The sequence below is a fragment of the Apiospora aurea genome, assembly GCF_038362705.1.
Source record: "Apiospora aurea strain CBS 24483 chromosome Unknown utg000007l_segment0_segment0, whole genome shotgun sequence".
Taxonomy (NCBI): Eukaryota; Fungi; Ascomycota; class Sordariomycetes; order Amphisphaeriales; family Apiosporaceae; genus Apiospora; species Apiospora aurea.
In genome coordinates this window covers 1,280,667-1,293,244 of record NW_027117394.1, presented here as the reverse complement: position 1 = coordinate 1,293,244, position 12,578 = coordinate 1,280,667, and the positions used below count along the sequence as shown (strand labels likewise).

The 12,578-nt window shown below is 57.0% G+C and overlaps 4 protein-coding genes across 4 annotated transcripts; 1 reads left to right on the top strand and 3 right to left on the bottom strand.

The window, feature by feature from the left end:
• Positions 1-577: 577 nt before the first annotated feature.
• PG986_010670 (uncharacterized protein) lies at positions 578-1,799 on the bottom strand (the record flags this gene model as incomplete). The annotated part of the gene is made up of 2 exons (XM_066846892.1): positions 578-1,106; positions 1,153-1,799. 2 exons carry the CDS (start codon positions 1,797-1,799, stop codon positions 578-580), a joined length of 1,176 nt encoding a protein of 391 aa, XP_066696383.1.
• A 1,819-nt stretch (positions 1,800-3,618) lies between these two features.
• Positions 3,619-4,399, top strand: PG986_010669 (uncharacterized protein; the record flags this gene model as incomplete). The annotated part of the gene is made up of 2 exons (XM_066846891.1): positions 3,619-3,738; positions 3,977-4,399. The coding sequence occupies 2 exons, from the start codon at positions 3,619-3,621 to the stop codon at positions 4,397-4,399; spliced, it is 543 nt and encodes a 180-aa protein (XP_066696382.1).
• Positions 4,400-5,941: 1,542 nt separating this feature from the next.
• Positions 5,942-9,858, bottom strand: PG986_010668 (uncharacterized protein; the record flags this gene model as incomplete). Its single annotated transcript, XM_066846890.1, has 3 exons — positions 5,942-7,821; positions 7,929-8,868; positions 9,817-9,858. 3 exons carry the CDS (start codon positions 9,856-9,858, stop codon positions 5,942-5,944), a joined length of 2,862 nt encoding a protein of 953 aa, XP_066696381.1.
• Positions 9,859-10,007: 149 nt separating this feature from the next.
• On the bottom strand, positions 10,008-12,485 carry PG986_010667 (uncharacterized protein; the record flags this gene model as incomplete). The annotated part of the gene is made up of 1 exon (XM_066846889.1): positions 10,008-12,485. One exon carries the CDS (start codon positions 12,483-12,485, stop codon positions 10,008-10,010), a length of 2,478 nt encoding a protein of 825 aa, XP_066696380.1.
• Between the last annotated feature and the right edge of the window lie 93 nt (positions 12,486-12,578).

The following is a 12,578-nucleotide window of genomic DNA, read 5'->3' as shown; positions in this document are numbered from 1 at the left end:
ATAGTTTTTAGCCGCACGGTTAATGCTTCCGCCGGCCAGCACGGCCTAGACCGCTTGGGCAATGCGAGCTTCTTTGGTTATATTGGTAGTGGTAAAAAGAGGAAAAAAAGAGGAAGAGATTAATCTACTTCAATTGATAAACGAGTGAGATTTGACCCCTTTATATACTGTTGTTATTGCTCAGGGGCTCTAGAATTATCTAAAATCTGGAGGGGTCATTTGAGGGGGGGGCAGCCGATAGGGGTTGCATCTTAGACCGGATTTGCCGTTTTTGACAGTTCACGAGTAGCTAGGTCTGGAAGAACACAGAACAGCCCGAAAAGGGGAAGAATGAATGAACGAAGAAACATCAGCGAAAACTTTTTCTTTTCCCCGATGCCGTAAACATTAAGGGCTACTATCGCTAAATCTCAATCGCTCGTAACACGCTTAAAACAGATCCTAACCCATCATGACTTATATCTATGTTTTCTAGAGCGAGATTGGGCGAGTGCAAACAAAACAGTCGTGACAGGAAAGCCCGCCCAAACCTTTCATAAGTAGGTAGGTCGGTGTCCACTCGCCGCTGTTGCTCCTCCTAACGAGCCCCTTCCCCGTCCACACCCGTCATCCCCAACATGACCACCTCGCCGCCGCGATCCTCCCCACCCGAGATGGACCGCCGCATCAGCCGCTGCTGCATCTCCACATCCCGCTCGATGCCCCCGTTGCGCTGCACGCGCTGGTACCGCTCCTGCATCAGCGCGGCCGCCCGCTGCTTGCGCATCGCGCGGTGGTGCAGGTAGTTGTTGCTGTTCTGCTGCAGCAACGAGTGGTGGCGCGCCTCGTATTGGCGCCGGTCCGTCGCGCGGTAGGGCACGGGGTCGCCCGTCGCGGTGTCCATGCCGAGGCTGGTGTCGGGGAAGAAGCGGACCGTCTTCGCCTTCGTCTTGCCCTTGCTCTTGGGGGCGCCGTGGTGGGGGTTCTTGAGGCAGCTGCGTCGGGGCTTGGGTTGGGTCGGGGACGGGAGCGGGAACGGGCTTTTTGCGAGACGATTGCTTTTGCTTTTGCTGCTGCTGTGTAGGCGGCGGCGGCGGCGGCGGCGGCTGTTGATGGTGTTGTTGTGGCTGTGGGTGCTGTAGTAGTATAATACCACCGTAGTCCTCCTCATACCACTCCCTCTCCTCCCGCTCCTTCTCCCTCATCTCCTCCTCCATCTTCCGCCTCTGCTCCCCAATCCTCCTCTCCTCCGCCTCCTTCCTCTCCCGCACCTCCCGCACCTTCCTGGCTTCTTCCTCCACAACCTCCCGAAGTCTCCGAATCTTCCTCCGCCGCCTCTCCTCATCCCGTACTCGATCCCGCACCAACAGTCCCCGAACCCTCCCCTCACTAGCCCCCACCGCCTCCGCCGCCCCCGCGTCCGGCAGCGCATAGTGCGGCGGCACCAGCGCCGTCCTCACAAACGGCCGCGGCGCAACCAGCGGGTCGCACCGACTATCCGACGCGCTGCTGCCCTCGACGACCCGATCCGACACGTAGGGACTGCGCGGCACGCCCGGGTGCCGCAGGGGCCCGACGAGCTGCGAGGTGGGCAGGTGGGCGCTGCGCGCGTGCGCGAAGACGGCGCCGACGCGGGCCGTGGCGAACTGGTGCGCGACCGCGTCGTTCTGGCGCGCCGCCGCAGCGCCGAAGAAGGTTGGGTGGCGCGCGGGCGCGGGCGCGGGGCGGTGCGGCGGCTTCTTTTGGTGCGTCGGGGGTGGGGTGGGCAGGAGGACCGGCCGCTGGTTGGTGTAGGGGCTTTGCTTCTTCGAGGACCACATGCTGCGTCGATGGATGATGTTGGTTGGGCCCTTTCTGGTGTGGTGGTGGTGATGAAGATGAGGGACTCGGATCGACCTCCGAGGTTTTGCTCGTCGCTCGAACAGTTGATCTGTAAACGTGGTCGATCGTGAGTACTGAACGAAATATCCGAAAGAAAAGACAAGGAATCAAACAACGTGGTTGTTGATATGATACAGGCAGGCAGGCCTATATAAAAGTATTATAGAATAGACAATGCCAATGTTGCTCTTTCTCAGGACACGATATTGTGATGGACAGTTAAAGGAGGCTTTGAGATCTAAAACATGTATTGTAGAAATATCCTTCTGTTCGTTGTCATATGGACAAAGGTCTCGAAAGGTCTTGCTAACCTCCCCTGTCTCTTTATTCGGTTGACACGGTGAGGGTAGTTGTTCCGTCAAGTCATGGTTGCGGCGATTCCCATCAAGGCTGTCAAATTAAATGAAAATTGTTCGAACGCTGGTCTACAAATTATCATCCCCCTTCCTACCACTCAAGTCCGCCCCGAGTGGGCTATTTGCAAGCGCTCCGGATCAAATACCCAAGTAATTATGTAGCGTAGTAAAAAGAAACCTAAATGACTGAAAATGCTCAAAGAACGATATGATGGGGTATGTGGCTTTTGGTATTTCGCAAATAAATAACAGAATCGAACAAGCAAGTCTTGAAACGTGAACAAGTATATCCAGAAATCGTGATAACAGTAAGAAGCGTCATCATGATGCGCATGTCATGAAGAGTGCTTCGCGGGTATGGTGCGTGATTAGAGATCGTATTGCATTGACCGAAATGAATCGTCAAGAAGGTGAACCGATCGGTTAACCCTCAAAGTCGCCAAACTCGCCGTACCCGTACGGGTTCCATTCTTGTCCGGGGTACGACGTGGCGCTCATAACGGGAATACCGTCATCCAGGTCATCCGGAGCAGCAGCCAACTCGACAGGTTGGTCAACAAGGATCTTCTCCTCAGGCTCCGCAGGCGCCGCGGACTGTGGCTGCTGCTGCTGCTGCTGCGCTCCCGATTGGTCGTAGGGCGTAGCAGGATAATCCCCAGGGGCTGCCGGGGTCGAGCTTTCCGTAGCAATAGACGGCGTGCCACCAGCTGCGACATCATAGTTTCCACCGTTCGGCGGCTGCACGAAGTAGCTACCGTTGTGCGCCATATCACCCTGCGCCGCAGCCCCAGCAGTGATGCCGAGAGCAGCGCCTCCCATAGCTGCAGCACCGATAGCCCCCGCGTGGTTGTTGCTGTCAGGATGCTGCTGAGGTCCAGGAACCTCTTCAGTGGGGGATCGCATTTTGCGGGGCGTAACGTCGTATATATCCTCCATGTCAGACGACTGGCTATTGGCTTTGCCAACGTTGATGTTCAGGGTAGGATTAGACACCTGGTGGTGAGGAGCTCGCGACGGATCTGGGCTTAGCGAGGCGCTTTGCGTACGGTCCTCGGCGAGTGGAATATTGTGAGTCATGGCGACACCCGGACCATGTACACCACTGCGAGGTGAAGGCGTGTGGCTGATGTCACTGACATTCCCTCTTTCTGTAGCAGGTTCTGACCCATGCACAGATTCCGCTGCAGGAACAGGCGGATTCGGAAGACGACCGGCAGCAGGGTTAACGGGAGAGAAAGTAGCAGCCGAATCAGGCAGGGGGTAGTTTTGAGGAGAGCCCGGATGCTGGATATGAGGATTTGGCTGCTGCTGCTGCTGCTGTTGAGACTGCTGGGGCGAATTCAGAGTCGTGGCAATATGCTGCAAATTTGGCTTGGGCATACCGCCGTCATTCTGGGGCGACATGCTGCTGACGCGCGACGAAGGGTCTGCTGGAGCCAGGTCTTGTGAGTTCTCCGGCGATATCACCCGACGTTGGTTATCCGCAGGCGGCCCTCCGAGTTGTTGGCCTTCAGGTGGCGGGGTATGCATCATTGGCTGCTGCAGCGGAGGAGTCTGCGAATAGTGTGGACTAGGTTGTGGCTGACCCTGAGGGAACCCCTGAGCTTGGGTGAACTGCTGCTGAGGAGGGCCTTGAGCCAAACCCATCGGCATACCGCCTTGAAACTGCGGCTGAGTCGGGCCAAATGGCGACTGGACCGGAGGCGGCGAGTTGGAAGGGCTTGGACCAAATTGCTGCTGCTGCTGCTGCTGCTGCATAGGCCCCGGGTACCCCTGGAACTGCTGCCCGTACATCTGCGGCGAGAAAGCCGTCCCACCAGTGTCACCGTAACCATGCACAGGCTGGTACCCTTGAGGAATGGGAACTTGGGCGTACTGAGGTTCCTGGCCCCGACCACCAGCCATTGGCTGCTGCGGTGGTGCTTGGCCCCGGCCCGCGAGCATTCCAGCCATCATGTGAGGGGGCATCTGCTGTCCACGACCGGCCTGCAATTGCATTTGCTGAAGCATTTGAGGAGGGATCTGACCGGGAAGAAACATTCCTCGCCCGGCCTGCTTTGGCGGCATCTGTCCACGGCCCTGGCCAGCTTGCATGGACCCGGGGGCTTGGCCAGGCCCGGGGAATGACCCCTGGGGAGAACCGTTGGGTCCCATGGGAGGACGTTGCATTCCCATCGGCATAGGCTGACCTGGCGCACCACGACCACCCTGCATCATATGCATAGGGATTTGCTGCTGTGGACCTTGAGGGCGTTGCTGCTGCTGTTGCTGCGGCTGCTGTTGATTCGGCTCTGGGACCCTGGAGCTCCGCTTGAACACGCTCTTCAACTTGTCCTTGGTGCTCTCCTTAGACTGCGCCGAAGAATTCGAGGGCTGAAGAGCCGCCTGCTGCTTCTTGGAGCCGCCAAAGAACTTAGACATCGTACTCTTCTGATGTTCTGGCTTGGGGGGCTCGAGGCCTGGACTAGGAGCAGGACCTGTCTGGGTCCTCAACTGGTTCTGCATTTGCTGTGGGTTCTGCTGTTGAGGTGCAGAGCCCTGCATGGTCCCGGGTCGCGACGGGTTTTGAGGGCCCCAGGTCTGGGCGTGTGGGTTTGGCGGCGGAGCAAGACCAGGAGAACTGCCACGCGGAGGACCGGTGGGTTGTTGAGTGTCTGCTGGAGCAGCCGCATTTGGTGCCTGCACATTGAAGCCAGTCGAGGGTTTGGGCGAAAGCTGTTGCTGAGAATGGCCATCTTGGCTTATCGGCGACTGGGTATGCGCAACTGACAAGACAGAGGGGGTGGGTATCGATGGATGACGTCCATGTCCAAATCCGCCACTTTCTCCAATGTGTGTCAGCGATGGCTGGTCGTTCAGAGCCGGATGATCCTCCACGGGCTCTACATTGACAGAGGAGTCCGACTTGACATGATGAAGCCTATAAGTTGGAGCCGTCGGGACCGCATTATGTGTAGTGACGGCAGTAGGCGGGTTGGCCGATGAGAAAGAGAAGTCTCGATCTTGTCTCGATGGACCAGAACCAACTGGCTTCCTGGCCGGTGAGTTCCGCGGTACCATAGATGCGCCGCCGATACTTATTCTCTCATGAGAAGACTTCCGTGAGAGAGGCGGGGAGGCCGTTCCACTCGTATCGTGGGAGGACCCGTTCACTGATGTGTTGCTAGCCTCGTTATCCCCTGAAGGTCGTTGCAGTTCGCGTTCGTCTGGACGATCTTGGGCAAACGAGTTCTTCTGCGAGGGAAGAGTAGGTCGGTCGTCCCGCGATGCTTGTTGATGTGGCGGCACGGCGCCTTGTCGGTTCGGCGCAACAACACCTTGCTGAGGCTGCTGGGTATTCATAGCACCCCCTGGACCCGGTAGAGTTGATACCCGAGTCCGGTTGGGTGAGCCCTGCCCGCTTCCGCTCGGGATGGTGATCATCTTTGGGCGCTGGCCCGCTTGCACGGGCATCTGGACAAACCCCTGCGAGTTCCGGCCGCCCAGGGGAGGACTGGACTGCTGTTGCGGAGATCTAAACTGCCGAGCACCCGTCATCATGGTATCGAAAGTGGGCCCTTGTACAGACTGCGGCATCTGACCCGGGCGGGACTGCTGCTGGCCAGGTTGCGGCGGCGACTGGCCCTGCGGAGGCATGGGCTGTCCGCCAAGTGCCGGTGGGCCATGTGTTGATCTTGAGCCTGGCCGATTATTGAACAGACCGAGGAACCCGCCAGAAGGTTTCTTCAAGCTCTCATCCACGTTGTCTGGCGGCTGCATAGAACCATGCTGCATTCCTCCAGCTGGTTGGCGTGCAGGCTCTTGCGTAATCTGTCTTCCCCCAGGACCGGGGCCCGGCTGACCAGGGCGACCTGGTTGTTGATGCCACAAAGGCATCTGTGCGCCCTCTTGAGGTCGAGGGGGTCCGACATCGAGGGTCGGCCAGCCTGAGCCTGAGCTTGCGCTTGAGCTTGAGGGGCACCTGGGTTTGCTAGTTGATCTTCGTCGTGTCCATTGTTTTTGAATATATCCTTGAGCTCTGACAACCTTTTCCTGGCGCCACCACGGCCATGCGCTTTGCCGGGTTGCGGATCATTCTTCGTGCTGAAAGGATCAGAGTTGACGACACTGAACGAAGACTGCGGCTTCTTAACCCCACCAAAGAAGGGCTTCTTCTTCTTCTCCTCGTGCGGTCCACCATCAGGTCCTCCTACGTGCTCGCTGACGCTTCGGAAGTGCTGCATCGGCTGCGAATGAGGCTGGTTGCCGTTCATCGCAGGAGGGTTCTGCGGACTCTGCATCGACACTCGTCTAGCTTGCTCGCTAGGATCGAATCCTACCACATCACTGTTCTCAGAAACATCATCACTCCGGATCGATCCAACAGCCCCGTCGGTGCTGCCTCGCCCATTGAACTTGCCGCCTATTTCCTTTGAAAGACTTGGGCTGCGCCTGAGATCGTTATCGTCACCCGGCTGGAACTCATTAGCAATAGGCTTTGAAAAGGCAATTGCATCTTGCCGAGGGCCTGATGTGGCTTGGATCTGGTCCTGCCGGGGTGCTTGTGCAAATTGGATTGGCGGGTGGTTGGAGGCGCCAGCCGGAAAGAGCCCCGGGTATTTCTGGGCAGCAACCGGCGGCAGACCGCTGTTTCTCATCCGCTGAGGCGGTTGCGACGGGGCACTACTCACATGAGACCTCACACCCGTTTCCTTGTCAAGAGAAGGATCATACCGAGGTTGAGGGCTATGCGTCTTTCTTGGAGCGAGAGGCTCAGTTAGCTGGGACTCTTGAAGGTTCCACCGCGGCGATGGCGGAAGCTGATTGACTGGGTTCCCCGTGGACACCCCTCCGGGCTTCAGAGACGACATAAACGGTTGACCTTCCATCAGAGGTGACGTCGTTTGCCGGGGCATCTGGCCAGGCTGGCTCAACGAAGGACTGCCTCGGCCCATGGCCGGATGCTGAGAACCGCTTGGCATGTGCGGCGAGTTGCGACTTGCATTTAATACAGAGCCATCGGAGCCATTGACAGCGTGCTGAAACGGCCCAGGGCCATACCCATTCGCAACCGGGCTGTTGGGGGCGAGCTGACGCGCAATGTGGTGCGACATTGAGGCAGGGGGCTTCGAAGGAGAAGATGGTGCTTGAGCCGAAATATGGCCGTAATACGGTTGCTGCCCTGGGGCTGACTGGGGGATGTTATCGATGGGCGAGGCGCCACGCGAGTCTGGAGAAAAGGCGTCCTCTTCACCCGATGTATCGGGGTCTATCGGCGGAGGCGGTGGGCTCCTTTCGTCTGAGCAACCGCCAGGTGACGGGCCTCTTCGGTCGTCCTCAGTCGAACTTTTCTTGCTGCCCCAGCCGAAGGATGTTGTGCGAGAAATAGAAGGGAGCCCGAAAGACGCCTGTCGTGATGGGGGCGCTGGGGATTGCCGTGACTGCTGCTGCTGCTGCTGTTGGTACGGCGGTTGTTGGATGTAAGGATCGGCAGCAGGGTGTTGCGGGTCGGCGGCGAAGGTAGCAGCCATAGGGGCGGCCATGCTCTCGGGTCCGGCGTGGGTCGGTCGTTCGGCAGTAGCCGAGGCGGGTGCGCGACGAAGGAGAGTTTCTGTCGGCGATGTTACTTGGACCCAATTATGCGGTCTGTGACTTCATAGGAGCAATGGTTAGTTAGATGCGGAGCAAACGGGTTAAAGTTGGCGGGCGTGACCGGAGGGAAGGGGGACTGACCAGGCCGATGACCACCTGCGAAGGGCGGGTCGAGATCGAAACCCTCTTCTTCGAGCAGAGGAGTCCCCGTGGAGGAATCCCAGGTGGGTTGGGATTTGCTGATGGGGGCAGGTGGTGCCAATTGAGGGAGATGCGAGTCAGACTCCTCGTGGACGCGTTTGTCCCAACCGCGAAAGGCTGGGCTTGAGGAAGAAGGTAAAGAGGGTGCAGCGTCGGCGGCGGCGGTCGGGGCCGCTATGGAGCCTAGCGGGCGACCCGACGAATTGAGAGGCGCTTGTTGTACGTAGGCTTCGTCGTTGCCAGCAGCGGCCCGGTCGCGATTGTCGCTCTCAGAAATAACTCCTGGCGCAGACAATATACCGGCTTCAGGTGTCACTGACGATGGCGGCTGCCAGGGAGAAGATTGGTTGCTACGGCTGAATGATTTGAACGGTGAGATGCTAGACAGAAAAGGAAGTGAGAACTGGGAGTTCCTAGCCGGGCGAGTCTTGCCGTTGGCCCTAGCTGCTGACGGTGCTGCCGCTGCTACTGCTGACGGTACCACTGCGGTTGTTGGGGTCGATTTGTGCGGCTGGAGCAGCAGTGGCAGGGAACGAGAATGAGTATGGCGGCCGCCTTGCTGCAGTGGTGCAGCAGTTGGCTGATGTTGCTGCTGATGTTGCTGCTGCCGTTGCTGCTGATCCTGCTGCGCACCATGACCAAGTCGTGGTGCATCTGCATCTGCACGCAAGCGGCGCGGTCGCCAATGAAGGCGTGTACCACTGGGGGCAGCGGTGGTACCGGCGGTGGTACTGGTAGGGTTCAATTGCGAGGACGATTCCCTGCGCCATCTCCAGACGCTAAAGCCCCAGGAGGTACGGTGCTCATTTCGTTTTCTGGATACCGCTGTCGAAGACTGGGTGGGCGGGGTGTCGACTGCCTGGCCCGACGCCTGCAAAGCCTAGATCCATCAAAAATATGTCAACAACCAGGCCCAGCGTGTGTCTATTAATAAAACCCCAGTGTCTTGAATCGCGCGTGCTTTGATTTGGACAGGCATTGCCAATTTGAAGGGAGTCGCCGCTTGGTCGCTGTAGTTCAAATGCTAATTGCTGCCGAAAGCATGCAGCACGAGTGGGGGGGAACGCCTGGAAAGGAAAGAAGCGAACAAGGGGACAAAAGAGTAAAAGATTAGGTGTAGGACATGTACAAACATGGAACCGTTTGTCTGTCAGCTCGGGCTCGGACACACACCAGGTAGGTAAATCTTCTCTTGTATAACATAATACCACTTGGAACTTATTAGGAGGAAGAGGACGGGGGAATTGGGAATTGGAGGGGTGGTTCGGTGGATGATGGATGGCCTTGTTAGTGTGTGCATGTCATGCAACCGAGTTCGAGGTAGCTGAAGCGAAGAGGCGTGTAAGATTGCCAAGTCTAGGAGTAGCCATGGCTGACTCCCATTCTGCTTTGGGGATGTTTTTTTCTTCTTCTTTGTATTCGTACACGCAATCTCAACCGCCCATCCACCAGCTCTAGTTAGGCCAATACATACTTAAGTATTTCTCTTGTTCTCTGTTGTTGCCTCCCTCGCTCATCTCTTATTTCGCTTTCTCTTTCGCTCTCTTTCGCTTCCTCACTCGCGCATACACTTGCAGGGAGCCTCCCCGCGATCATCGAGATGAGATTCTAAACTCCTGAATAGAAACACGGCACAGCGCGTGGTCGGCACCTCAGCCCTTGGCCCCCAAGGTAAGCAACCAGCCAGCCGTGCAGATGTGTGTACGTATGTAAGCCTCGCCATAAAGAGGCATCTTCGGTCCGCCTCTTCGCTCGTGGCGGAGTGAGATTAAGTAAGCCCGGCTGCATGCTGACTCTCACCCACGTGGTAGCTTCTATCGGTACGTACGAATAGAAGAAGTTTCGGGGTGGTGGCCAGCAGAGGATCCATAGTGGGGGTAGAAGGTGCAAGGGAAAGAGAAAAAAAAGAAAAAAAGAAGAGAAGACTATGCAACCCATGCAGGCCAGATGTGTAATGTTACACTCGGAATACTAGGTAGGTAGGTATAGGTAGGATTTCCATATGAAAAGAAGAAACAATCATTGAAATACCTTATCACCACCGCCAGTAGTCCCCGCTCGAAATCTGCTCTTGCCCTTGTTGAACAATTTCATCCCTGACTTGATACCCGTTCTGGTCCCTTTGTTGGCAAAGCCGGCTGCTGCTTGGAGTAGCTCCTTGCCCTTGGTCCCTACTTGGTTGTGCGATGCGCCGAATTGTTGTCCAATGGACCCGCTCGGCTGTCGGCCTAGGCCTTGCTGCGAACCGGACGTAACGTTGGGGTTGCTCGCGTTGAGGTACTGCTGGTAATACGGTTGCTGCGCGGATGCCGGTCCGCCCGCTGAAGTCGGGCTTTGCCCTGGGCCCGACAAACCTGCCAGCGTAAGGTCCGTCTCGGACCCTGCCGCATTTGCCCCGTTTGCTTGCTCCTGCATATGCAGCAACCAATTTGACAGGCCAGAATCCATCTCTGCGTACTGCACCCTTGCCTCTTCAAACTTCTCTGCTCGCATGGGAAGCGTCGGTAGGCTGAGTATCTCCCTCCAAGCCATTATCTTGGGTTGATTGAGGGACGTTGGACCCGAGGCAGCCGGCGGCGCAGCTGTGTCATCGTCCATTGGCCCTTCAGCCGCTGGTGTCTGGGAAAGGGCAGGATGCTGAGCATGCGGTGGACTCGGGGGTTGCGATGCCTCTTCCATAAGCGACTTCTCATCAGCGAGCGACAAACGCTTGGTGTTGTCCATTCCTGGGGAAGCTAGACTTTTTCGACGATTTGAAATGATCGACACGGGTGATGGCGGCTCAAGTCCAGCGATTCCTAGTCCCTCAGGGCCACGGCTGCTGACCAAGGAGACTTGATGAGACACAGTCCCGTCATTGTCTGCATCGATATGTACTGCCGGAGTCGGCGCTGTAGGGGCAGATGGCGAAGAGGTGGATGACTTGGCTGGATCCTGTGACGTGTCTGCACCAAATAATGGAGCGTTGGTATCCGTAGTGGGACTTACAGAAACTTCTTCGGGGCCTCCTTCCCACGAGAATCGCCGCTTAAAAGTTGGCGCTCTAGTAGTATTTGATTGTGGTTCGTTGGGGGAGGACTCGGGTTTCATCTGCGACGGCAGCTGATATATCGACTGATTATTGTTGTCGGCATCTTTCATTGTCTGCCCAGCCTCCTGTAACGACTTGTCCTCTGCGGGACCTAAATAATCGTCGTATACTCCGGACAAGTACGTGCTTTCTCTTGTCAGAGCATTACCATCCAATGATCCAGAGCTTGGTCCGAGCAAGCCACCGGCACCTGCGGAATGGATTGGAGTCGCGTTCAAAGACTTCATGATGTCGTCTCTTAGCCGGTCGTTTTCGTTGGGCGAAGCTGTCTCAATGGAACTCATTGTTAAGTTCCGCGGAGGCATGGTGGGGGCAAATTCGCCTTCTGCCGTCTCGCCGCGTCGAGGATTGAGAGGGGCTGTTGGAATAAACTGGGAAGGAGACGGCTCTGGCTGCGAAGTTGTACTCGCCGAGTTTGAAGTGTTTTCTCGTTGAATACCCGATAAAGCTTCAGGAGCACTGGTTTGCAGAGGAGGCAGCGACATAGGAGTAGCATGAGACGGGGGCCCAGTAGGGGCGACCTCTTCAGCAACGTCCTGATCATGTTTGCCCGTTGCGCCTCCAAATCCATCATGCTGGGGAGTCATCTTGGGGGTAGTATCGACAGGTTGAGCCTGCTTGACTGCCGTCGTTGGCACCAGATCCTCTGCAGACTCGGCAACTGGCGAGACTTCTTCCTGCGGCGGGGACAACTGTCTCGTTCGAAAATCGGGGGTTTCCATTGGCGTCGGGGCTTCTGACCCTATATTTGTTGTTTCGGAAACCCAGCCTCCAGGAATCGATGGCCTCGGCGCTTTAGGCGTATCTGAAGCCGTTTGATTATGTGTGCCGCCGAAACCACCAGAGGTTGGTGCAGTATTGGCTTCTGCGGGGAAGTTTGGTGCTCGCTGCGTTGTCGAGTCCTTAGTGTCCCGACTGGCTGCGAGAGCTGGGCTTCCGATAAGACTGTGAGCCTTGTGAGGCTGGTCGGAGGTAGAGGTCTCAGTGGTGAAAAGTCCACGAGGCCCAGTATTTGGATCGGGATCCTCAAGGAAATACTGGGGCTGTTCTTCGGTAGGTGCGGCAGAGTGAGAGGCTCCGAAGAAGTCTTCTCCAAACCCCGACATGCGTGTCAGATCCGGCAGTTGTGGGCTGACTGATAGACGCCGCGAACTCTGAAGTTCTAGCTTGTTCAGGCGCGACTGTTCTTCGGTTATGTAATTCCCCTTGGCGCCATCCATGGGGCTCAAAGCACGAGATGCATCTGCTGTATCGTTGTTCGGGCCAGACATCAAACGATCCATTCCGTACTCGCTCCTCCTCTCTGCCACCGGCGCCAAGGTTGTCTTCAATCCTCGTGAGGCATCGGATAGGGGGTCGTCCCTCTCGAAACTTGGTCGGCGTCGTTCACCGGTGGGAGATCGCATGGCATTGCCATCGTTACTGTCGATGCTTGGCCTGCTAGAGTCCAAAGACGTTCTCTGTTTCTCTTCCTCCATGCGACGATAGATATCCGCCGG